Source organism: Pseudorasbora parva, chromosome 3, assembly GCF_024679245.1.
Source record: "Pseudorasbora parva isolate DD20220531a chromosome 3, ASM2467924v1, whole genome shotgun sequence".
Taxonomy (NCBI): domain Eukaryota; kingdom Metazoa; phylum Chordata; class Actinopteri; order Cypriniformes; family Gobionidae; genus Pseudorasbora; species Pseudorasbora parva.
The window spans coordinates 27,816,023-27,844,008 of NC_090174.1; the positions used below are offsets into that span (position 1 = coordinate 27,816,023).

At 37.3% G+C, this 27,986-nt stretch overlaps 1 protein-coding gene across 3 annotated transcripts in view; it reads right to left on the bottom strand.

The window, feature by feature from the left end:
- Positions 1–435: 435 nt before the first annotated feature.
- smarca2 (SWI/SNF related, matrix associated, actin dependent regulator of chromatin, subfamily a, member 2) overlaps positions 436–27,986 on the bottom strand; it is an 80,465-nt gene continuing 52,914 nt past the window's right edge. For 2 of the 3 annotated variants that reach the window (XM_067438272.1, XM_067438273.1), the window contains exons 27-35: positions 27,669–27,746; positions 27,270–27,488; positions 14,512–14,729; positions 7,747–7,852; positions 7,381–7,482; positions 6,245–6,368; positions 2,362–2,498; positions 1,936–1,949; positions 436–1,601 (exon numbers count right to left, since the gene is read on the bottom strand). In XM_067438272.1, the coding sequence (XP_067294373.1) occupies positions 1,550–1,601; positions 1,936–1,949; positions 2,362–2,498; positions 6,245–6,368; positions 7,381–7,482; positions 7,747–7,852; positions 14,512–14,729; positions 27,270–27,488; positions 27,669–27,746 (1,050 nt within the window). In that variant the 3' untranslated portion in view covers positions 436–1,549. The remainder of the gene's footprint in view (positions 1,602–1,935; positions 1,950–2,361; positions 2,499–6,244; positions 6,369–7,380; positions 7,483–7,746; positions 7,853–14,511; positions 14,730–27,269; positions 27,489–27,668; positions 27,747–27,986) is intronic. The other variant, XM_067438274.1, reaches the window with a different exon arrangement.

A 27,986-nucleotide genomic window follows, 5' to 3' on the forward strand; every position in this document is an offset into this window, starting at 1 on the left:
CAGACCCTCCCAGCACCCCCTGACCCCAGTTTGAACACGTCTGACCTAGATGTTACAGGTTTTCTTGCATGTGGGGGTAATTAAAGAATCCTGTCTCATTATTATTTCAACCCTTAGCAAGGCACATAATCTCAGTGTTGCTTGGGGACTGGCCCTGCAATTACTGTAGCTTTGTGGCTTTAGGTAAACAACTGCAAAGTGACAAGTAATTATCTCAAATGACTATTAAGGTTAATTAAGCTTCCATTTTAATAAAGCAGATGATGCCATATACATCTAAAACTTAAATTTTGGGATATTGCTAATGTTCCTAGTGCATCATGACTGGTTGCAATACACAAGGATTAGAAGAGGAGCATTGCAAACATGTAAATATATCAAGTCACATTTACAGACAATCCAGCATGGCATTACACCAGAGACCGACGAGAGAAGGGTTATCATTGGTGATGTTTACTTTGGGCTATGAGCTACAACCACAAAGACAGTGTGCAAGGAGAGCAAATATTATGACACTTTAGAGAAGCACATACAAAAGAGATGTCATAAAATGACCAATGGCACACAGGAGAAAAGATCAAAAACAGTTCTCATTGACAATAATGCAAGTGCCTTAATGAGTACATTTTGAAGCATTAAAAAATGAAATGAAATGCATATTTCAACCAGTACGGTATAAGAGCAATTCATCATTAAAAAAAAAAAACACCCTATTCCTTAAAAACACCTTTTTTAATGAAATGTAGCCAATTTTACCTGGTTTATATTTATACAATATGCTTTAAAATACTGATTGTCTTATCTACATGATCTTTGAAATATTGTGGGACTCTTATCCCCTGTAAATGAAAACAAAGGAAAATGAGACTGTATTACACCAATGAATGAATAACACTGACTATGAAAAGAAACAAAAATCGTCACATCTATGTATATGATACAAAGCTGGTCAAATTCATATATATCACATACCACTGAAACGGTACAGGGCTGATTAATGCTCCCATTTCAAACACATTTGTAATCTCTGCTGGCTTTTGTGCTGCATGCAATACAATATAGAAGTCACTATATTATAGGATCTAATCTAAATGATACAAAATACTATGAGGACTTCACTTTAAGTAATACTTTTTTATATGCTTCATGAATTTGAAACAACTGGTTTAACCAAGGGTAAGGTTTAAAAAACAAACATTTTTTGAATAGCTTATAATGACGTTCTTTGATGAAATTCAGATTATTATTATTATTTTTTTTATCAAACTTTTCTTTTTAACATTGCATAAATGTAAATTATGTACAAGCATACAGAAATGATCTCTAAAATACCTCACTGCATGTAGGAAAATAACTGTAAGCTATTGAAGGTGCAAAAAACAGCCAAAAAGTGTGGGACAATAGCGCAAGTAAACATAAAATAAAACAAAAAAGAGAGATTAGAAAAAATAAATCTTATTGGAAGCCTCAGGTGAAGCACAGAGCAATTCAGCTGGGTGAGGAAAGACAATAAAAGAAGCGAGTAAACGTGTGAAAGGAATGCTGATGATCAGCTCATCTCCTCCTCACTCATCGTCGCTTTGGCTCCCTTCTGACTGCTCCTGAAAACAAACACACAATGACATTACACACACGTGCCGACACAGATCGCCACACACTAGAAATCTGGTGACCCGAGTCCAACCACACGCCACACCTGACTGATCGCTGGTCTGCAGAGGCTCATTACTGGTTACTGAATGTGCTCCCCTACTTCTGGATAATGAGAAGATCTCACACTGATTCATGGGCCTGGGTCACACAGATCTTACATGTTCACACTGACTTGATATGAGGAGACTATGCGTATGATGTTCAGACATGAAGCGATCACACTAATGGAAAAAAGCGCATGTGAAGGGAGGTTTTAAAAGTGAGAAAAACAGACAGACTTACATTTTCCTCTTGAACTGCAGCAGATGGGATAGAGAGAGAGGAATGAAAGCCAGGTTTAAGGGCACAATATATCCTTTTTCTCATAAACGATTCTCCCAGAGAACTGCATAGCACCTCAAATACCTCTTAGATGTTGAAAGATAAGGACATGTGGCTAAGCATAAATCTCTTTGTCCAGTTTGTACAGGCTGTCTGTGCGCTACATTTCGAGCGGCAGCAGCTCTTTGTGGTTAGCTGTCCCATACGTGCCCAAATCAAGCCTGTTTTTTTGTTGTTGAGATAATATCCTCAAGCCTATTCAATCAAAATGTCAATGTATGCACCTGAGATTTTTGATTACATGACATCTAATTAAGCTAAATGTCAACTAGCTAAACAGACTGTAGCAATGACAGGCCTAATTGATGAGAAGAATGATGGACCTACGTTCTCCTCTTGTTCTTCTTCGCTGTCATCGTCACTGACCACGGGCTTGGCCTTTCCACGACTCGGCCTCTTCTTGCCTTTGTCCTGACATCTCTCATCCCGTTTACTCAGCTTAATTTTCACCTTCACTGACTTTGCTTGAATAATAAAAAAAAAAGTTTTAATAGTAATAAAAGACCATTTCAATACACTCTCAAATGCCACTCACATCTTTCTAAATCAGTACTTTGTAGTTAACATGTTTGGTTGAATAATTATTAAATAAACATTAAGAAATGAAAACCTCATGAAAACCTTAGTTTGTGGCTTTTGAGGTAATCAATATGTAAGAGTACTCGATAATAAAAATGCCAAAATTCACTTTTAGTAGATAGACATTTGGCAAAGAAACGTAGTCTTCTCTCAAAAAGGCAAATTACTCATCCTGTATTGTACAAATTGTTGTCCAATCAGATGCACTCGATTGAGCATGTCAACGCAAGTACAAATCATCTTCATACTATGATGTGACTAAAGCCTTAAGTAACCTTTTCACTATTTTCAAAAATGATGTTCTGCATTTCATCCCCTAGAGGCATTCAAAATTAATGAATATTAAACATAAAAATAAACACCAAAGAAACAAATAAACGCCAAAATGCCTAAAAGTAGCATCCGTTGAAATAAAAAACTGTAGCTAACACAAAGCTAAAATTGGATCCAAAAATTATGCATATGCATATGATGCACACACAAAGCTCCCGTGCTATTCTCCACTGGAAATACATGACTTTTGAGATGTTTAAAAGGCGGCTTTATGGCTATTTAGAAAAAGGGGTTTAGGTCTTTAAAATGTGCCGTCCAAACATCCTGTTTTAACAAAGGAAAGAAAACTGCCCTTCTCAAGCAAGTACAAGGATTAGTAGAGCTTTAGCTTCGTTAGTATCAATTAGGGATGCTTAATTCGGTTAATTTTCCTGACTGACAACTGATGTTCATTAATCGATTATTAACCGTTAGCTGATAAGATGAATTGACATTAGATAAAAATACAATTGACGAGTGTCTGTGACCCGTAAAAAAATTATTTTACATGTTTATTTTATTGTGAAAACAGCAGAACACACAGAAAAGCTCAACAACAGATAGATTCACAATGCGATGTGCTGCGCTGCATGGTGGAAAGAACAACATGAGACCATAATAGCTTACGTGACTGTCAAGACATGGCTCGGCACAGAGTTATAAAGTAGAGGTCTTTACGAGGCACCTGAGACCCGTGGACCCGGGATCCGACCCGGGACACGTACGGGTTCAGGTCTATATTTTAAAGGTCTTCGTGATTCCATCTTTCAAACTTTAGTTCGTTGAAATGTTGCTGTTAGAGCATAAATAATACCTGAAAAAATTGAAAAAATTATAAAGCTCAAAGTTCAATGCCAAGCGAGATATTTTATTTAACAGAAGTTCCCTTTCAAAGCCTACAGCGAACGGCCGGTTTGGACTACACCCCTGCACTTCCTTCAGGAATGACGTCACTAGAACTGTTTGTTGACTAACCCTCCGCCCCAAAAGTACACGCAAAATAGGGGGCGTGGTCTTGTTGCTCTCCCACGTGGAGAAGAGCGTGCATTCAGCGCTTGCATCTCCCCGTTATGGTAAGAGGCGGGACCTTTCCGGGCAAAGTGCGCTAAGCTGGTGTCCAATCACAACACGGGAAGTGCTGGTCCAATTAGAACTTGTTACGTGTTAGAACAAGGAAATCATCAGGACGTTTTTAGGACAGAGAAAACAGCGGCGTACAGATAAGTAAAATACTGTGTTTTTTTACACGCGGGAATATGAAATCATGTTATATTGCACACTGTAAACATAATCAAAGCTTCGAAAACACGTGAAGAACAGGACCTTTAAATTGTCAGCCGGGTCCGGGTCGGGTCCCAATCTATTACTTCGGGTCTCGGGTCTGTTTAACATTGTAGCCTATGTAATACGTTGATAGGACTCTGAGAACACCTGGCCGTGATAGTCAGCACCACTTGTGTGTTTTATATAACTTGCTAAATTAGGATGAGAAAAGTTAAGCCGGGAAATAAGGTTTAGAAATATAAAAAAAAACACACTCTCTCTTTCGCTCGCGCTCTCTCAGCTGTTTAGAAAGTGGGCTGATTTAATGCATGCGCACAGTAAATGTACTCAACAATATATTTCAAATCAGCAACAAGAGCTCAGGTGAACTGTCACATAAATGTTTTCTGTAATGCTCAAATTGCATAAAAAAGCTCATATTTCAGTGCATTCTCAAGCGCGTCATGTTGCTATAGCAACCCGAGCTTCCACTGTGACTGTAAAATAATGTGAATGAACAGTCTTGTTTGAGAGTCAGCCGATACTTTAAAGTTTTGGTAGTCAGAAAATTATGGCAGATTATGGCAAATAAATAATGCTAACGTCAGCGGCCATGGCACTGAATGAGCAATCGTTATTATTTCAAAAGGGCAAACAGTCTAAGTTATCATATGCGGGTTAACTTGAGTCGAAATGCCCTGCTGTAAATCTGTCACCGTGACATAGAGGACTTTTACAGCTGAAATGATGAGGGAATCAAGCATGCTTGGAACAACAAGAGAGGAATATTGTAATACATCACAATCAGGTACAAGGAGGGAGACGACGGCTATAACGTTAGGTAGGCTGGTCCAGTCGGGTCTGCGTCTTCCCCCCGGGTTCGGTTCCAGCTATTAAATAATAGACGGGTTCATGTCGGTTCCGGGTACTATATATTTTTGCATTTCTTGGATCTGCACAGGTCCGGGCCCAGCTTTTAAAATAGTAGACGGGTCTGGGTCGGTTCTGTGTGGAACATTGCGGGTCTCTTTGGGTTTGGGTACGAATTTTTTGACCCGTGAAGACCTCTATTATAGTCCATTTCTTCTTCAGTGCAGCTGCTAGAGTTATGGCCTTTTTACAACTGGTTCCTTCATTCGTTTTCTCTGACAGGTATCTATCTGATTGCGAAATGACCAGGAGTAGGCCTAAATGCCTTCTGAGATTCTTTCGAGATGTAGGCTATATTTATTTCCGATTACCCAAACAAACCAATTCAGAAGATGGTCTGAAAGCATTTTAGACAAAACCGGACAAGAGTAAATGTATCTGGTTGTTTAAACCACATGTGTTAATTTTACTCCTGGCAAATGGTTAAAAAAATATAGATATGATGGTGCTGTAACACGCATCGCCGCAAATGAGTAAAGCAAGCCGACGCAAATGGCCGTAAACACTTAAAAAAAGTCTTAGATGCTCAAAAACACAATAATCATCAATACAAATGAATGAATGATCTTACCAGTGCTTAGGTCACCCTTTCTCATATTGCGGTCTTTGAATTTGAAATGAGCTGCTGAATAAAATGCATCTTGAATATTTTGCTTTCATTGCTGTGAACTCCGTTAAATATAGGCTATACCGCGGGAATTGAAGATCTGATTTATAGGCTATTCATTTTGCGGAGGTGTAAGGTAGCTAAAAGACAATGTGTGATGCTTGAAGTGTTATATCTATGGATTTTATTATAGGCCAGAAACGTCAAGAGTTGATTTGAGAGGCTAAATTAAACTTGTGGTTAACTCACTATCAGCCGCTGGTCGCTTGGTCGTCACTTACATTTTTTTTTACTTTAATTTAACAAACATAAAATGTCTCTAAACATTTTTCTAAAATAACTTAACAAAGAAACAAAACTAAATATAACTACTTTGGCATTAAAAACAAGACTGAACTATTTTAATGGCTGCAAAAATGTAGGCCAATGTAAAACACTGGACTAATGGTTAAACGGTAAAAATGAGCATCCCTAAGTATCAGTAAATCGGTCCTTTCCTTTGTTATTGAAACATCTTACATTCTTCCTCTGATTCTTCCTCATCATCGTCATCATCATTGCTGTCATCGTCACTCTCCTCCCTAGCAATCTTTTGTCTGGCACTCTTGAATACTGACTGGAGAACAATGGAGTCCTCATAGATCTACAAACAACAAAGGGTAAAATACAAGCTGTTATTTAAAACAAACACCCCTTGCTGGGATTATCATCTGCAACCCTGAGCAAACAAAGCAGGTGAGGTAAAAATAATAAAAGCATAAACTGACTCCTTTTGAGATAATCAATATGTCAGAGTACTTGATAAATAAAATTCCCTTTTAGTAGATAGATATTTGACAAAGCAGCGCTCGACTGAGCATTGTCAATACAATTGATTAGCAAGAAGAAATCATTTTCATGCTATGATGACTAAAGCCTTAAATCATCTCCTAGAAGCATTCGCATGGAATTTGGGAATGCTGGGATTATTTGTATCATCTGCAACCCGAACAAAACAAAGCAGTTAAGGTAAAAAAATAATAAAAGCATAAACTGACACACTCCTTTAAAAATAAAAAGGATGGTAATTTGAGAAGACAAGAAGAAAATATGATTATATTTTTGTAGACGTCTACACTCCATCTCCAGATTGTGCTCAGAAGACATTAAATATTGATTTTTGATCAAGTAATCACAATACACAATCTACCATAATACACTGTGAGAGATCTTTATAAATATATATAACTGATCTGAAATATGACCCTGGACAACAAAACAAGTCACATGGGTACATTTTTTGAAGTTGAGATTTTATACATCATCTGAATACATAAGCTTTTGACGCATACAATGTATTGTTGGCTACAAATATGCCCGTACGACTAAACCTTTAGATGAATAAAATCAATACATCAGGGAATTGGTAATAATAAACCTAAGATAAACCCCAAATCCCAATTTTATAGCACACAATAGCCATTGGCTATGACATGCTTGTTTAATATTTGCATGTATGACAAACACTTCATAGAATTCATTCAACATATAATAATAATAATTAGTTACATTTATATAGCGCTTTATATAAATCACTGCAAAATGATTGTGGGGTTCTACTAGTCAATTCATACATATTAAGTCACGGAGGGTGTTCAATCCATTTATTCACTCACCTGTGAACCCTCTAGATTGTAAGTCTGAGCATTGTGACAAAGCAGCATGACGTCTTTCTCCAGATCGCTCACACTCCTGTACTTGTGGCTGCGCACACGCTCCTGCAAAAAAAAAATAAAAAAAAAATAGCACTTCTAACACCAAAACAATCTTTACCTAAATTGCCATTTAGAGTTGCAACAGAAATAAGAACATTACGAAAAACATGCATTATAAGCACGGAAACAGCTGTCATCATCCAGCTGGAGTAATGAGTGTGCCACTCCTGATTGCATAACACGTCACAGCAGACAATATGTGTGATGTTGAGATGTTTGAGACTTTAGGGCCACACTGAAATAAAAGACGTACTGTAACCCACGTACCTTGATCTTCTTGAAGTCCACTGGTTTCCTTATCAGTTCATAGTATTCAGGGAGCTCTTTCCTGGAGGGCAACTGCACAAAGACCTCGCTGAGCTGTCGGCTTGATCTGTGATCAGAAACAGACACTGAGGGTTATCCTGACTTCCTCGAACTGCACGTGAGGTATAAACTAGGCAATCAGCCTGGGCAGATTTCCAACTTGGTGAAATAATGTCCAACTGGTTTTCATTATCACCATATTGGTGGTTCACTGACTATTATCCGTCAAATCCACCCGAGGCCAACAGGAGTCTAAATCCAGGACAACAGGAAATGGTATAAAGGTCTCCAGGAGTAATATTTTCTTGAGAAATACTGGCAACAAGAAGGTTTTTTTATACAGACTTCAGCTCATATCTGCCTGTTACAGTTGCTCTAAATATTTATGACACAGCGCAGATGATTCATTACACATTCAGTGATTAAATCAGAGCTAAAATTGGTGCAATTATAGTGTGTTGACCTTCATAAAGACCTCAATTTACAGTTTTTGCTGCAGATGCACGTTTAGTGTTAGTCTCGGGGCTCGGACTGCAGCACAGCACCAAACAGCGTTCAACGAAGCTCAAGGATGAATTCTGCTCATTACGAACTCAGCATTTAGCTGAGTTTAGCATTTCTAAATTGACTGCTCAATATAGCAACAATTTCAAAAGGCTTAAAATGCAAGATATGCCATTATTATGAATGACATGCATCGGGTAGAAAAAATATTTTGAAAAATTCTACAAAATGTGATTATAGGACTAGTTAAAATATTAAGGTGTGCAATTTATTTTATTATTAAAACATTTGATCCTATCCTGGCTTAATATGCAAAGAAAACTACTTGCAAGTGATCTGGGTGGGATGTACCAATATTAAAATCTGATACCGATAATAAAAGTGATGTATTTTGTTTATTTTGTTATCCATTATTAAAATGTATACAATTAATCTTGTAGCTTTTAAAACAAAAAGTTTTAAAAGCTACAAGAAAATTTAGGCATCATAACATTATAATAATGTACAGTCTGAAGTTGTGAGATCTCCTAAACAGTACTTTCGACAGGGTTATTAAAGGGTTAGTTCATCCAAATATGAAATTGATCTCATTAATGACTCACCCTAATGTCATTCCACACCCGTAAGACCTTCGTTCATCATCAGAACACAGTTTAAGATATTTTATATTTTAGTCCCAGAGCATAATGCAGTCAATGCCCACTTCACTGTCCATGTCCAGAAAGGGAATAAAAACATCATCAAAGTAGTCCATATGTGACATCAGTCACACCAATCAAATGGTTAATGAATCAGTGAATCGATCAATGATTTGGGTCGCCAATGTCACGTGATTTCAGCAGTTCTGAAGCGCCAAACTGCTGAAATCATTGACATTGGCGACCCCCTTTGATCGATTCACTGATTCATTGACCGTTTGACTCTTTTTGGAGGCACATGGAGAAGACAATGCTGAATAAAATCATAGTTTTTGATATTTTTGGACCAAAATGTATTTTTGATGCTTCAAGAGACTCTAATCAACCAACTGGTGTCGCATATGGACTACTTTAATGATGTTTTTATTAGCTTTTCTGGCATTTGACTGCATTATGCTCTGAGACTAAAATATAAAATATCTTAAACTGTGTTCCGATGATGAACAAAGGTCTTACGGGTGTGGAACGACATTAGGGTGAGTCATTAATGAGATCAATTTCATTTTTGGGTGAACTAACCCTTTAAATTATTAGTGTTTTAAAATATTAATTTAAGTAGACATTAGATGACAGCAGGGTAATCTAAAAGTAAAATAGAGGAAATTATCATACACAATTAAATATACAAAATCTACACAGATAGATAGAAAAGCCAAAAACGTACTGGCTCTGTGCTCAACTAATGGCTTATGTTTTTTTTTTTCTGGTCAACCAATGGCCAAAATCTTCTATTCAGGAAATATTGTGACAATTTTCACGACTTTTCAATTTCAAAATCTCAGCTGAAAGCATGTTATGGCCTGTTGTTTGAGAGTAGTCATGAAAGTGTGGCACTGAGACTGGGGTTTTTGTCGTCTAAGAATGAGTTCCACAGAGTCATATATTTTAAATAATTGCCAAGGACGTCTTTTTCTAAGATGCTTAAGTGCTACTAAAGTGACATTTCTAGATGTCTTGGTACAAATATGGGCTAGATTAGAGCGGTTTGTCTATCATGTAAAATTACTGCCATGTCCAGACAGCAAAATTATTATTCCACATCTGATATGCGCTGTTAACTAGAAGGTTGTCATGGGAACCACCAAGAGTGAAACCTAGCATATGATCATTGCTACCCTTCAATCTATTGCAGCTTAATTGGGTGACACACCAAGCCCATGTCCTCTCAACTGAAATCAATTGCACTCTAAGGCTGTTTGAAATTCTCATAGTCAATGTACCATTAAACAACATCCACTACAGTATGAGTGTGACATTCAGACTACATTATTTACCAGAACAAAATAGTTTAATCAAATTAAGCTTATTAATCACTTTCATTACAAATGTGTTCAGCTAATCATCTGAGCAGAGAGGGAGAATTAGCTAGAGCTGCAAATCATGTCACATCCCTGACACAGGCGAGCACCAATGCATGCCAGAAATGATGCATACACCCGTGGCTTGTAAAAATGATGTGGACTTGACATATTCAAGCGTGGGAGCATTTCACTGTAAACAATGTGTACAGTTACTGGAAACACTGTGACAGTGTGTTAAAGTACAACATGACAGCAAGAACATTGGCAATTCTTCAGTCACGCTGACAGAGTCTAATGCATGACTCTTTTGCTAACTGGGAGAACCTGACATATAATCATAACCAGAGTAATGGTGCAACACTTTAACACTTTACTTTACAATAAGGTTTATTAGTTAACTACATTAGTTAACATGAACTAATAATGAACTGCACCCATAAAAACAATTTATCTTTGTAAATGTTTTGTTAATGTTAAAGGCATTATCACAATCTTGTTAACATTAGTTAAAGGGGGGATGAATTGAGAAATCAACTTTCCCTTGAGCTCTTGATACATAAAAGGTCATGGTAATATAAGATTATCCTGTACATTTCAGAGCTGAAAACTTCCTTTTTAGTCAAAGAAAAGCTTTTATAGACATTAGGCCCAGAAAACAATCGTGTGCTTCATTCTTACGTCATCACGCTATGAAACACACCCCTACAGAACGTGTAAGTCTTCAGTGCGGCACGCCCATCAAAACCCAGCGTTCAGAAGAGAGCCTCAAAACCAGTGTAGAAAATAGCCTTTTACTTATTAGTTATGATGTTTTTGAATCTAAAAACCACACAAACGTCATTAGTTGACCTCAGATAACACTATAAAAAAAGAAAAAAAATCCAGTTCATGACTTCTTTAATGCACCATGAACTAACATGAACAAATCCTGAACAGCTGGATTTTTATTAACTAATGTTAACAAAGATTAACTAATGCTGAACAGAGGTGTTGTTCATGGTTAGTTCATGTTAAATAATGTTAAGTAATACAACATTATAGTAAAGTGTTACCATTGTTATTAACTAACAATTAGCTACAACTTTTGCCTCAATGAACTGATTACTGCTTATTAATAGTTGATAAGGTTTTTGCTAAGTTTAGGTATTGAGTAGGATTAAGGGATGTAGAATATGGTCATGTAGAACAAGGCATTAATATGTGCTTTATTAGTAATAAACCGCCAATGCCCTAGTAATATGCACGTTAATAAGCAACTAGTGAATAGTGAGAATTAGACCATATCATATGTTCTAAAACTATACTGCTTTTACACACTAATTCACTGACATACTGTTCAAAAGTTTGGGCATAATTTTATTTTTAAAGATATTACTTTTATTCAGCGAGGGCCCATTAAATGTGTCAAAAGTGACAGCAAATATATTTATAATATTACAAAACATTACTATTTCAAATAAATGCTGTTCTTTCGAATTTTATGTTTTTCAAAATCCTGGAATATCATTTGCGATATTTTCTGAATGTCACGATTGCAAAATGACAGCGTTTTCATTAACCAATGTTACACGACTAAAACCTTTTTTTTCCCTCTTGCTATAAGTAATTTCAAAAAGAATTTGCATTTAATAACTTGGCTTTTATCCAAAGCGACTTATAAATGAGGAGAGCAATAGAAGCAATCAGACAAACAAGGGGCAAGAGTTCGTTTTAACTCCTACGGTGGCTGATTTAGTCCAAGATTAACATGGCAATCCCCCTCTTCACATTCGACACTGTGCCATCGAGTGTTAAAACGCGAAAGGCGAAGGTTGAATTTACTGGTATGTCCCTCTTTGGCTAATGTACTTTCAAGATGGAGGAGCAACATGGTGACCAGCATGCGAACCCCTCACCCGTATGTATTTTTAATGGCATATTATAAACTTACAAAAATACTTTATTACTTAAAATAAGTAATTATACATTAATGAGCACATATTTTTGAAAGAAATAAGTGTATTTAGCTAAGAATAAACTGTAGTGTCGCTTTAAAAAGTGTAGCTTTAAAAACAACAACATTTTGAACAAAATTCTAAGAAAATCATGTTTTTGTGAAAGACTGTATCCAGATTCAGAGCCATGATCAACCACAGATGGAGTAGATTGAGTCCATCGACACCCCTAATGCTTGCACAGTCCTGTAGCTCGTCCTGGGTCCACATTTCATTCACTAACATTTGATAGTTTTGATTTATATGATGTTTAATGATGATAACGTTATTATGCCTATGCACCTGCTTACATATGTTCACTTGTTTTGCTACATCTTCCTCGTATTTTGATCAGGAGATTCAGTACTCATTCAGAAGACACATAATAGTGCCCCCTAGCGTCTGACAGTCAAAACACGGACACCCAAAAAAAATTAATTTTTTGTCCGAGAAGCGTTTTCTAACAAATAACGGAAAGTTCTGTGTTTGGTGGGGGAAGAGTTAATAGACAAACAGAAGAACAGATAGAATAGTTAAGTGCTAGCCTTAATTGATCAGGTGCTGCTGGAAGTGATGTGTCTTTAGATGTTTTTGGAAAATGGCTACATACTTGGCTGCTCGAGTATTATGCTCGAAATTATGCCACGTATGTTGGGTTTATGCATATCCCAGCCACCGCACTGGCTGTTATTATTTATTAATGGAAGTAGACGTAGGCGTGTTATCCTAGCAATACTGGCAAGGAAAGCTCTTTTGGGAGCAGCCAGATATGGGGTGTTTGTGGGTGTTTCTTCCTCATATCTGCTTAAAGGTCTTGATCATTTGGGGCATTTCTTTGTTGTTTAGAATCCAGTATTCCTGTCATTGTTTTGTCTTTTATGAGTTTAATAAAGAACTATGTCTTGTCTTCTGTCCAAACATACGGCCATCTGTAAAGAATTATCAGCTTATACATACGCCAGGTGACCTGTAAATGCGGAAAAACATTGCAGTTTTGCAAAAAAAAATTGACACCATGCAGCCAAGACGCTCACGGCATGCTTGCAGTGTGTCCCCAACCTAAGTGCGAACCGGACACGTGCGCGCACAGATCAAGAAAGAATTTCTGCCGATGGGCGTACGTTTTGGTCTGGTACAGCCCTGGGACTACTATTACATATAAAAATTACTCAAATAAGTTTGTTGCACCATTCCTGTCGGATCCAATAAAGAAGGCACAGCATTGTGTCTGCAAATCCAGCACTTGAGACTTGTTTACAACCGATTCCGCAGTGAAATGAAGCGAACACACGTATACGGTCGTTCCTATGTGAGCTGGAACTTGATTAAAAATAAGTATATGTGTGAAGTATCACACATTCCTAATATTATGATCCGAAGGAAGCTTATGCAGCGACTGTGTTCTTCCACAATATACTGCTATCTTCTTCCACACGTTTATTGCTGCTGGCTTGTGATCTAAACAGCTCCTTGAGTGGGCGGGGCTACTGAATTAAAACATTCTGTAGGGGTGTGTTTCGTAGCGCAATGACGTAAGAGTAAAGCACACGATTGTTTTTCTGGGTCTGGTGTCAATAAAAGCTTTTCTTTGACTACAAAGGAACGTTTTCAGCTCTGAAACTTATGGGATCTTTTATTACCATGACCTTTTATATATCAAAAGCTCAAGGGAATGTTGATTTCTCAACTCATCACCCCTTAAACGTCAACAATTAATCAACAATTATTTAACCGTTAATTTGAAATGACTATCGTTATTGACATTCTTGAAAATTGTAACACCTTAATTTTCAATAATTAATTGAACAATATGTTCAATAAATAAAGGACACCATACAGTATTTTTTTTGCCTGCTGTTATTCGTTTTTTTACAAGCCTATATTCCGTCAATGATGGAATTAACAGTACTTAAACTTAAATTACTTCGGCTTGTAACCTCAACCAGGAGTCATTCAACATAGTTTTGATGCAGTAACAATGCCTGTCAGGACACTATTTATCTATATCTGCGCTGCAAATTCCTGTAAAAGCTGAAATATTGAGGACAGCATGTTCAGTACAAAACCACTAAGAGTTCAACGTTAAATAAATTGGCATTCCATTTAGTCCCAGGTCACCTTTGCTACAAATGCACCGACAATCAAACTGCGATTAAGGAGAGCCAATTCGAAAAGTCACCTGCAACAATAAAGTGAGGTGAGGAATGGGCCGGCACAATGAGCCATTCATGGAAGTTCAACAGCACTTACGCATCTCTGTAATTGATGACCGTATCGACAATAGCGTTCATCTGTTTTGTGAGTTTGGGTGGGTTTGGGGATAGTTTCTCTGCTGGAGGGCGTCCTCTCCTTTTCTTTGCCTTGTCTCCATCCTCACGCCTCATGTCTTTGTCCACATGTCTCCTACGCTTGCGCCTCTTCAGCCGTATTTCCTCCTCGATTTCCTCCAGGTTGCCATCCTCTATAGCCTGGCAAAGTTCAACAGTTAAGATCACATTGAGTAGTTAATGAGGTGGGAAATTGTGATATGAAAAGCAAACAAGATGCAATTGTTGATTGCTAGATTATATTAACTCTTTATTTGCACTCGACATACATGTGACTTTCATCATTATATTCGTCGATATTGTTGTGCCAAAGAAAATTAGGCTAGGTAGGTAAAGCATTCGAGACTGAAGCCTTTCATCTAAATCTTTTAAAATCACATGATGAATCATATACAAGCCAAACAGAAAAATGGCACCAGTGTGATTATGCCAATGCAAATTTCACTGATTAGGCTATTTTGCATTACAGTGAATATTTGATTTGAGGACTTCTTCCCAACTCCCACATAAGTAGCCATGAAATTCATGTTCACTACATCTAGACGAATGTAGACGTACGAAACAGCTGACTACACAGAACTTAACTATGGTTTCTGATTATAGAGCCTCTTGGACATTCATCACTCTCACAAGCTGACATGAATGAGCTCAGCATTTGTGGAGAGCTGCTCTTTATTAAATCCATCTGTCTGGCATCTTCTCTCATCCTTCCCTTCCTTTTGTTACACAGATGATATAGAGGGATTCACTCATCTTTCAGTCTCCTCGGAACACACATTTGGCAAGAATATTTACAGAGAAAGAGTCATTTGCCTTCAGTGAACATACTGTAGTGCAGGGGTTTTCAAACTTTATGATGCCAGGGACTCCCAAATACAATGAATCTTTTATTAAGGAACCCCATCCTAAATTCCATCTATTTTTATGAAGAAATTATTAAACTTTTAGATAAATTGTGTGACGTTATAAACGTTATAAAAAGGAAACATTTTCTAAATCTAATAAATTGGCTAGACTTAAAGGAGGGGTGAAATGCTGTTTCATGCATACTGAGCTTTTTATACCTTTAAAGACTTGGATTCCCATCCTAAACATAGACAAAGTTTCAAAAACTAATGTTGGACGTTTGATGGAGTATTTCTGTGTCAAAAATACTCCTTCCGGTTTCTCACAAGTTTCGGAGAGTTTTTTTCGAGTATGGGTCGACTTGACGTTAATAGAACGGAAGGTCCTTGTATGGGCCGTACGGGCTCTTCTCCCGGTAGGGTGCGTGCGCGCGTGACTAGCGCGAGAGAGGAAATGCACGGCCGTAAATACTCTCTCAGCTGCAGATCCAGTCGTCCGTGAACACTAATGTCGGTTATAGTCCGCGCCGCTCTCCACTTCATTCCTGCACTTTGACATTAAGCGACTTCAACGCTTCAGCACAGCATTCCGGGAAGGCAGCGCTGCATTTGAACCGATTTGAACGCAGAAATGCTTCAGTCGCATCGCAAAGTGGATCTCCACACTCCAAGAAGTGTGTCTTTGACGGAGCCGTCCAGGCGATAAAGGTTCGGTCCTGCTTTGGAAGCAGCCGGTAAGTAAACCTGCTTCAAATGTCTGTGCTGTTGCTTATCGTCGCGTATGTAAACATCAGTAAACGACACGATCGCGTGCTTCGTCATTCAAATGCGCTATCGGACTTCATTGCTGTTCTATGTAAGTTATAACGTTACACTAGTCTGACGTGCAAAACCGTTCTGCTTGCTACTAAGGTTTGGTCGCATACAATAGTCCATAAACCGAATCATGTCCTCATAAACGGAGAGTAAATACAGTACATACCACAGAGACGGACGTCCTGCTGTTGCTGTTTCTATTTCAGCCTCCAAATTAGATTCTGGATCATATCTATTAGCTGAGCTGGATAGCCATGGGTTTCTCCACGCTTGATTCTTTAGCTTCGCCCACACGATACGCCTCCAGCCGCTCGTTTTTTTCGGGAAAGACTCGGTATAGCCCAAATTTCTTTTACAAATATAATAAAACTAAAGACTTTTCGGAGATATGAAGGATGCAATACTACTCTATAGGTACACAAGATTGACACGAGATTGACTGAAACTGAGTGTTTCACCCCCCCCCTTTAATAAAACATGTTCTTATTCACGTTTTTACATACAGCAAATAAAACTTATTTGTATAAGCATTTTTCACAATAAACGTATGTAAGCATTATGTGTGGCGTTGAGAATACTGCCTTACAACCCCAGTGAGCAAAATGAAGGGGACTCACTAGAAAGATACAAAGCAAACACACATACACACACACACACACACACACATTATATATATATATATATATATATATATATATATATATATATATATATATATATATATACAGCAAGAAAGAAAAGATACATTTAGAAATTAAACAGAATATTCAGTTGACTTTATTCATGTTTGCTTTGTCTTTTTATTCTCTGAATATTTCTGGGGACCCTTTAGGACCTTCTGGAGGACCCCAGTTTGAAAACCCCTGCTGTAGTGTATGGTCTACTATATTTCGTGCAGTCTCATTTGGACCAGTGCCTGCCCTATACAAGTTATGCTGCTTGTTTAGGTCTGCACAGAAGCTCTTCAAATCCCCAAATATGCCCAAAAACATTTCTATTTCCACCACCAAATACCTGTCAAATTCCACTGACCTTGACGAAGCAGGGAAATCCACAGTAAATCCAACAACTTCAAGAGACAAATCCATTGTCTTTGAATAGTAAGAAACATATCTTTTTTGCTCTTCAGGAGCATTTGCTGTAAAACTCACAGGTCAGTTATCGTAATACGGAAGGCTTGATCCTCAGCGTAAAGTAATTCAACACACCTGTTTATGCAGCTGAGGCAGAGCCCTCATTTGAGAATACTGCAAATGCAAAGAGCTAGAAGTGAACAATGAGCAAACAAACAGACCTAAAAGAGCAGCCGCTTTTGAAACCAAAACTTGCATATGAAAACAAACTAATGTGAGACTTTCAATGGTGCAGTTATGATTTTGAGTCTCAACCAAGATGTTATGAAAGAGGATCCAGGCCTATATCTACATAACAAAGCTGGTTTTAGATTAATTCAGCAAGGATGCATTAAACTAATCAAAAGTGACAGTAAAGATATCTAAAACGTTACAAATATTTTTTGAACGTTCTGTTCATGAAAGAATAGAATGAAAAAAATGTTAAATTCAATTTAATTTCTATTCAATTAAAAAATATCACTTTCCACAAAAATATCAAGCAGTGCAACTGTTTTCAGCATTGATAAGAAAACTATTTTAGGTTTCACCAAATCAGCATACTAGAATGATTTTTTTGAATTTTGATTTTACTTTCTTAGCAGTCATTTATTTAGTCTTTAGCTTTGCCATTCAATTAATAAATATATTACATGTATTAAATAATAATAATAATAATAATAATGCATTTTATTTAACAGCACCTTTCAAAACACCCAAGGTCACTTTACAATACAGCAACAACAATGTAAATACATAAATCAACACACTTAAAACACACATGCATCATAGAGAAAGAAAAATAAGTAGTAAATCATAAAAAAGCCGGTGTAAAAAGGTAGGTCTTAAGACAAGATTTAAAAGTATGTAGACTGTCAATATTACGGATATCGAGAGGGAGAGAGTTCCACAAGCGAGGGGCCGCATGGCAAAAAGTTCTAGCTCCCATGGTCTTTAAGCGTATACGTGGTAAGACAAGAGAGGGTGTGAGTGAGTATCGTAAAGTGCGTGAAGGAGTGTAAATATGAAGAAGATCAGTAAGATAGGGAGGAGCTAGACTGTGACAGGGCTGGACTGGTAATCTGGCATACCGGGCATGCCCGGTGGGCCGACGCACTTTGGGGCCGGTAGTGTTTTTAAAAAAAAAAATATATATTTTTTTGTACCACTGACAACATGCACCGACAGCGGCCCATTGGTTTGTCTTCTGAATTGACAAGCCGCCGCGAGAGAGACCGCTCCTCCATATTAGGCGCTTTTTTCTATTTATTTATTTATTTATTATATTTGAGCCTATTTGAGCGCATGGAACTGCAAAGGTAAATATCCGCATAGCACAGCCGCTAAAGAACGTACACTGCGTTTAAATGCTGCTCTATGAACGGCATTTTGACGAGTGGAAAACGGCAATACACACAAACGTTTCACTTTAGCAGAACCACATTTTACATTGCAGCTAACAGCGAAGAAATATGGTGTTTTGGAAGAAACATTTATTAAAAATGTTGCTATATTACTTAAATTAATATTGCAGAATATAAATCACTTTTATAGAGGCTGTTTTCGTATTTTCTTTTGTGATCAACTTTTTATTGTTTCACATATAACAAAATTAAATCCAATCAAACAAACCAACAGGGAAGGGGAAGCAACAGATGAGTCCTCAATGAATTAATCTATAATAATAATAATAATAATAATAATAATAATAATAATAATAATAATAATAATAATAATAGAAAATAGAAAAATAAATAAATATAAATAATATATATATAATATATATATAAATATATTTAAAAAATCAATAATAAAAATCATAATAATAAAAAAAATTAAAAAAAATACAACAACAAAAAAACAAACAAAAAAAATACACACACACACACACAAAAAATAGAGCTACTTTACATGATTGTTCCTTTACATTTTCCAACATGCTAGAGGAAAAACATTGCCATGCATCAATGGTCCTGGGTTTAGCCTTGTTAATTCGTGCTGTTGTACATTCACAAGTCACAATTATAAGAAGGCTATGTATCCAGTAAGTTTTTACGCACATGTTCGGGGTAAACCAGTTCTGTATTATTGTCTTCTTTGCTGCTGTAAACCCAGCAAACAACAATCTCTTTTGTAATAGAGTTAAACAGGAGTCAGAATCATCATTGAAAAGACATAGACCTGGATTAGATCTGTAATCAATTTGTAGCAAAGAGGACAAAACTAAATTTACTTGAGTCCATAGATTGGCAACAATTGGACACTCCCAAAACATGTGAAGAAAAGTACCTGATGCTACAGTGTTACAGATATGGCAGTTATAGGTTGATTGCATTTTCATTTTCAACCTTTTGTAAGGGGTTATGTATGCTCTATGAATGACTTTAAAATGAATAAGACGGTGAGCCAAATTTTTAGAAGTTAAGATTAGATTAGACCACACCTTCTCCCAGTCAAAACAATGAAACAATTTTCGAGTTGTGTTGTGGTAAAAATAGCTACGGGTAAAATCCAGCTGATTGAGGAGTGCAACCATTCTACGTCATCAACCTAGAACGCAAACAAAATGGCGCCGCCCATGGTCCAAATATAAAATCGATTTTTTTAAACAACAGATCTTTCATGGGTTTTCTACTACATATTTCAGTAAGAGACATCATTTATGTTATATTAAGCCATACAAGTCTCAACACCAGGGGATCCCTTTAAGACAACTACCTTACATTACTCAGTGCTTTCATGGGTAAGTACATTGTAAGTATACTGAAAGTGCATGTACTGTTAAATAAATTCAGCCTTTCAAAAAACATAAAAAATATGCATGCTTTTCAGCACCACATCCATTCTGTGCATTATGCATCAGGTCAGAGCAGGGGGGGACGACGACACATCATCTTTTTAAATGATGTGTCCAGAGCACTCAAATGGTGCATTCCATGGCTGAGATCCTACTTTCAAATAATGGCCGTCTACTGGGACACCTCTGGCTGTGTTTTAGTAATGCTGAGCCAATAATGGGTAACCTCTCCTCCATCACCTCCACCGTTGTCATAGTGAGGTCACACCTGTGGGTACTGAACTAATCTGAAGGGAAAGAGCGCAGCAGCGCCTGTGAAAGGAAGCGTACATCACGTGATACTGGGATCAGTATACAGTGTCATGGACTGTGTGAGTATGATCTATGACAGTGGTTCCCAAAATGGGGTATGTTTACCCCTGGGGGTACGTGAGATGATAGAAGGAGTACTCATGTGAAATGCTGAGTTTTGCCATTCATTTAATTCTGCTCCACCTTAAAATAACGTTAAAACTGAGCATGCATGTTTAACAGACAAAATGCCACTAATGTAAAAACAATGGTAGTGCTGTAAAAGGTCAATTACATTTACATTTACATTTAATCATTTAGCAGACTCTTTTATCCAAAGCGACTTACAAAAAAGGGGAGAGCAATAGAAGCAACGAAACAAACAAGGCCAAAAACCTGTAAGAGCTGTAAGAAATCTCAATTAATTAGCACAGTACATATTTACATGACATCCAATCAAATTACCTATTTTTTTGCATTCAAAACTGACTGCATCCACGCAAGCATTATGCAGAGTATGCTGCCTTAGCAAATCGTGCTACATTCTTGCCACTCAACAATGTACCTCCAGCACTTACTAGCATGACAAACAAATAGACATATGCACATAGACTGTGCACAGAGACAGATTTAAAACTCAAACATACCCTGTGTGAGTTCTTGTTTTTAATGTTGATAATATGTTGAGGTCCTCGACCAATAGACAGGGGGTCTAAGAATTCATTTACTAAACCGTATTTTACATTCTTATTTTATGGACGTAAAATAACAAACCATATTTTACGGTGTTTTTTTCCCCACGTGAAAGGTGTTTTGGCCTATATTCCAAAGTGACTAGGCTACACTGTATTTTACTTTATTTTTAAATGCAATATTAAAATGTGTCTGATATACCAATGTCCTTTTCCTTTTTTTTTAGTCAACAACTTTGTTTGACATGGTGATGTTATAATATTAAAAAGTAAATATTTACAGATGTAGGCTTCATTTCATGGTGACACTAACCCTTTAAAGGTGTAGTGTAGTATTTATGAGGATCTATTGACAGAAATGCAATATAATATATATAACTATGTTTTCAGTGATGTATAAAGACCTTACATAATGATTATGTTTGTATTACATTAGAATGAGCCATTTCTATCTCCATACACCCCAGGTCCCCTTACAGTGAAATTGGCATTTTACACCATCATGCTTCTACAGTAGCCCTAAACAGACAAACTGCTCTACAGAGCGCTAGTCACTCTCTGCTATCTTAGACAGCGACATCTTTGTCCTGTGTCAGCCCCATAGACCGTAAAAAAATATGGACGAAGTGTCCGTGTCGTCACCCATAGAATTCCAATGAGCCGTTCTGAAGCGTAAAGTAGAGACGAGCTGGCCATTGCCATCTTGGCAGCGTGTCATCACGTGTCACGCCCGGATAACAGAAAATATGCAAAGAGGCGGGATGAAGGTGGGGCTTAGGTGACGCAATGACTAACGGACAGCGGATAAATAGCTATCCACCTTACTTATGTCACTCAAAGTAACCAAGACCTTAATTATGCAGAACTTTAAGGCTTTATATAATGTAAAAAAAATGAGTTATAAAAAAATTCACCCCCCTCACAATTGTCATGAAGAGCAAAATTATCCGTATAGACCAAAACCACAATTTGTACCAGGCTATAAATATGTTTTTTTTCTGCTGTAAAGTTGGGCATTTTAACACGGGGCTCAATGAAATTCTGCTCCCTTCTGGAGCCTGTCTAGGTATTACAGTTTAAGTTACTTTCATATTGAATTCAACAGAAACTAGGGGAGGTTGCCGCTTGCTCGGCCCCCATAGCTTCTACACTTCATGCACTTCAAAAGGGAGGGGTGAGCAGTGGGTGGCTGCAATTCACAACCTCACCACTAGATGCAGCTAAAATTTACACAGTGCACCTTTAATGCATTGCTGAATAAAACAAACAGACAGACAAACAAACAAACCTTACTGACCCCATACTTTTGAACGGTAGCGTTTTGAAACTTGATGATGGTAGATCAATCATAGGGGGGTTGAGGACAGACACTGATTTTCAGGTGGAGTCATACAATGTTTTTCACTTGTGACTGATAAATAAGGTGTGACTGTGCAGTGCTTCCGTCTACCAGGCCTTGTGGTGTTTACACATCCTTTTTTATTCAATCGATTGTTGCTGATTTGGAAACATGTTAATCTTTATCTTATCTATTTTATTTTATCTATTTCACTTTTCATTGCCACTTTTACCTAGGTTACCAATGTCAGTGCAAATACAGTTCTTGCTGCTTAAAATAAACCCTTTGAATAGGAAACTTTTTATACTGTATATAAAGTTATGTAGTACATATTGCATCATACAAAATAGCTTTTGTATGTTGTGTTTGCATCACTATTATTTATATCTCTGTATGTGGGCAAAAACAAAACAGAAGTCGTTCATGCACTTCTCCTTCGACTTGCCCACACTTGACTACAGTGTTTCACAGGAGACAGCTTACATGAGCTTCAATTTATTTATTCCCATGTGTAGTTTTCACAGTGCTTATTGAAATAAAGGTATCTTTTCTTAACTCTGTCGATTCACTGGAGACGTCCACATCTTAATGCCACCTCAAGTGGCCAATTCACAGTGAAAACTAATGACTTGACTGTCAGTGTGAATGACTCCTCTTCAGCAGCAGAAGCAGCACCATGGGTGAATGACCTCTCTCTTGACATCCCACCACACACAGTGTAAATGCAAACACCCCATTTAAAAATGGTATTGCAAAATGCAAGAACAGATTTTAAGTTGGAGGCAGATGACCAGAGTATTTATGTCCCCAAGCCTGACACGTACTTTCTCACACTCAGCAACAGACTTCATTTCCCAAACACAGTTGACTGTTTGCTAAACTCTGTGCAGTCAAGCATCAAAATCAATTTGTTGAGCCACTGAGCTGTGTCGATAGGGGAGATGCTCTGTCATAACGTCCTGTGTAAAAGTAATCTTTGAGAATGACTTCAAGCACAAGTAACAAAGGAATCCTTTTTTGTGTGTGGAGACTATCACAGGGTAAACATTTCCTCACACACTGCATGGTGTATTTTAGTAAAACGCTAAAAAAGGTGAAAAACAGTGGGGCGCTAAATACGATTACTTTAAAATTGTCCATCAATCCACAATAAAAGTAAGGTGGTTCAGATAGCTTAAATCAAAGTGCTCTTTTTCCAGCTCATAAAAACTCACAGACCCCATGCTGTTTCTCTGAAAGATCCGATTGCTGTGTGTCAAACTTACTTCCTTTTTCAGTATACTTTTACTCCTCAGTGGCTCTCTGTTTATCAGGAACCGGTTTCACATATAATTACCTCCCTTGCTGCTTTACACCTTCAGCCTCTGTGCTCAAAAACAGTTTTACTCTTGTTACCTTCTAGCCAAACCCTGCAGCAGACGACCTCTCACCAAAGAACAACCTAATGCCCTATGGAAACAGTTTCGGCACTCATTATCGACCGGCACAATCCACTGGATTTCTTTGAAATAGTTTAGGAGGACTGTACGGAGCCAGGTTTGTGTAAAAGATGTGACAGAGGAAATGGAAAAAGCTTGTTAGAGAGAAGGACAGCCAATTTGTGCCTGGATGGAGAATAAGAAAATAAGCTATTTGGGTTTGGAAGATTCAGTGTAATGCAATTGGGTTCATTGATCGAGCTGAACTGTTACACAGAAATGAGAGCTGTATTTGTCTTGGCTGTTGTGTTGTCATATTGTTTTTGAGATATATTGTGGAAGAAAGACGAGCAGACCAGGAAAGTAATAGGCTCTGTTAGTTAAGTGTTTTCCAACCCACTTAATATTTTATTTACAGAACCTAAACAGACAGCACTGCAGATCATTAAAAATAAGATCAGAGGAAACCATTGTAATGCTGTTATATGATGTGCAATCGTTAGAAATAGTGAGATGTTTCTTTTCTTATCTTTTGTACTAGGTCGTTTTCCTCAAAACAATAATTCAAGTGAATTTTTCATGGTTTTCGTTTTCAAATTTTTGGTCAAACCTGTTTACTGACTCATTAAAGGGATAGTTCATCCAAAAAAATAAAAAGTGATGTTTATCTGCTTACCCCCAGGGCATCCAAGATGTTAGGTTAGTTTGTTCTTCAGTAGAACACAAATGAAGATTTTTAACTCCAACTGTTGCTCGCATAATGCATGTCAATGGGTTGTTTTCTATGATGGTCACTAGGGAGTAAAACACACAGACATACTAATCCATATTAAACCCTGCGGCTTGTGGCGACACATGGATGTCTTAAAGATACAAAACGATCGGTTTCTGCAAGAAACTGATCAGTATTTGTGGTATAGTTTTTACCTTATATCAGAGGAATCTCATTTAGTATTCCCAATGGGAATTTATTGGGAATTCTGTTCTCGCAGAAACCGATCATTTCGTGTCTTAACACATCAATGTGTCGCCACAGGCTGCTGTGTTTAATATGGATTTGTATGTCTGTGTGTTTTTTACTCTCATAGGAAAACACCCCTTTGACATGCATTATACAGAAACGGTTGTAGTTAAAAATCTTCATTTGTGTTCTACTGAAGAAACAATCACACCTACATCTTGGATGCCCTGGATGTAACCAAATAAACATCAAATTTAAATCTTTGGGTGAACTATCCCTTTAAACTCAGTCAGCATATACTGGCTTATATCTAGGTCCAGCAGAAGATTACTACACTCTTGTTGGTAGTAGACAGTGTTATCAAATTATCCAAAATATTCAATGAATGAAAACAGGGGAATTTTATATTGTAGAATATTTAAATTGTATAAATGATCGGTGTTCCAATTCTGTGGAAATCTGCTGAGTTTTCTATATATTTTAAGAATGCCAGTGTAAATATTTCAGAGACCTGTTTTTAAACTCACTTTAATTAGATACCCCTATCTGTACAATTGTATTTTTTTTTTTCATGAATAATGCTTCATATCAGTTTTTTAGGGTCAAGTTAGTACTTTAATCCTTAATGTCCTTAAAGTTCTGTCATTACCAGTGTTGTTATTGTTAACTGGTCACACTTTAGTTTAGGGTACAATTGTCACTGTTAACTAACTATGAACTACAGTTTTTGCCTTAATGAACTTCTAATTACTGCTTATTAATAGTTGGTATGGTAGTAGTTAAATTTAGGTATTGGGTAGGATTACGGGATGTAGAATATGGTCATGTAGAATAAGGGATTAATATGCGCTTTAAAAATACTAATAAACAGCCGTTATATATTAGTAATATGCATGTGTCAATGTCACCACCACTAAGCTTTTGATAACTCTTACAGCCTTTATTTAAAACATTTAAGTTTATAATAGTTTGCATATAAACACAACAAGCCTGTGAAAGTTAACTAATATATATATATTAAATTGTATATATATATATATATATATATATATATATATATATATATATATATATATAATATAAATATAGTGTTCTTTTTACATTCAAAAACATCATAATGAATAAGTAATAGGCTATTTTCTACACTGAGGCTCTCTCTTAGAACCCTCAGTTTTTTTTGCTGTACTAAAGACTTGGAAGTAAAAAGCCCATGGATAGGATTGGATAAGATTTGCATATTTAATGAGCTTCAGCTCCACTGTCAGTCCACGCCTGAGGGATTGTTTTGAAAGCTTGTAGGGACCGGAACTATTCATCCCACATAGTTTGCAAAATATATTTATAAACAAACAAACAAACAAACACAATGATTTATCTCTCATCCACCCGTGATTGACTGGAATGTTACTTTTTTATTACTTGGCCTGCCCGATCGGTGGATATAATATCAAACTTGTGTCAATAACAGCTTTACTTTGTCTAAAGCCGGGTGCACACTGTGCGATTTTGGCCACGATTTGGCCGTCTGAGACAAATTTAGCAAATCCTAAAAGATTCCTCTGATCCTAGGCTAAAATCTGACGTCTTTGGTCGTTAGTTTGACATGTTCACCGGCAGCCGATTAATGAGCGCTGCGATCAAATTTTACCTCAGACGAAATTCTGGCAGTGTCAGAAGATTTGGCACAGAATCCTGCAGTGTGACTTCTCCTACGACGACAGTCAAATATCTTAAATATGTTTTTCAAGACAAACTATGACCAAAACGAGTACTAGAGATTTCTTTGTAGCCAGCATTTCAGTCCCGTGTGTAATGCAGCTCACTGTCACTGAACGCGTCATTCATTGATGATATAAAACTCCGGGTGAGTTTTCTTGCGCACGTCCGTTTTTAGCGCGCCTTAACTATCGTGCAGTCTGACATTAATGTCAACTGAGATCTTACAGTGTGACATGGCGATCATGTTCGTACAGTCTGACAAGAGACATTCGCAAAGGATTTTGAAAAAATCGCACAGTGTGCAGGACCCATAACAAGGAAGTTTTTAGCTCTGAAACTGTTGAGAGCTCGAACAGCATATTCTTGTATTACCATGACCTTTTATATATCAAAGGCTCAAGGGAAAGATGATTTCTCAATTCAGGACCCCTTTAAACAAAAGCGGAATGGAAAAAAATTTGAACCGTGCTAAAATGCTAAATTGTTTCCGGGTTTTGAGGATTTATCTCTGTCCAACTAATTCAATTAGGATAAATAGAGACCTTGAGAAAAAAAGTGTAAGACGACCTGTTGCTATGGTAACAAGAGTTCTCAACATGTGAATGGGATTATGTCTATGCCATGTGTCATTTTAAATGGTTGTCATGGGTAAGAATGAAATAATGAACTGAAAATAATGCAAGCAGCATACCCTCAGCCACTGCTTTTCCGTCAATGCGTCGCTGTAGTCAACATCTCTGCGGTGACGAGATCCCCGGCCGAAAATCTTTTCCTCCTCCTCCTCACAGGTCAGCCGCTCCACCTCTGCATCATCCTTCAGGATCCATGATGGCAGCTCATCCTCTTCCATTAGCCGAGGTTTCCGCTTGGGGTTGCGCGCATCCTCTCGACGGCGGTCCAGATCCATGCGCTAAAAGTGCCATTAATGGATTACATCAAGTTTGAAAGTAATTGGTAAGTTTCCTGTCCTAGTATTAAAGGGATTCAACATTTGCAAAAACACATGGCCTACTTTTCAGAGAGACAACAATTATTGTGAATCAGCATGCAAGGAACTGTCTGTGCAAGCAACACATTTTGTGCAATTTACCATAAAAAGCTCAAATTCATCCTCATTACGAGCAATCATTTGATTGAGAGTTTCATCATCTGGAACTTCATCTTCCTCCTGGTATAACACACACATATGCCAGAAAACACAATTAGGATACATTTTGTGAGTGAAAAATATTTTAAAGTGGGTTTTTAAATTAGCCTCCCTCATGGGTGCCTTAAACAATTTACCTTTTTCAAATCGTAATAGTACCGAAATAGACACTACCCAGCAGACAGAAGTGATTTCGACTGGTTCTGTAATTAATTCAGCTCAGCTGAACTGCACTCCAGTTAGTCTCCCAAAATTGCATGC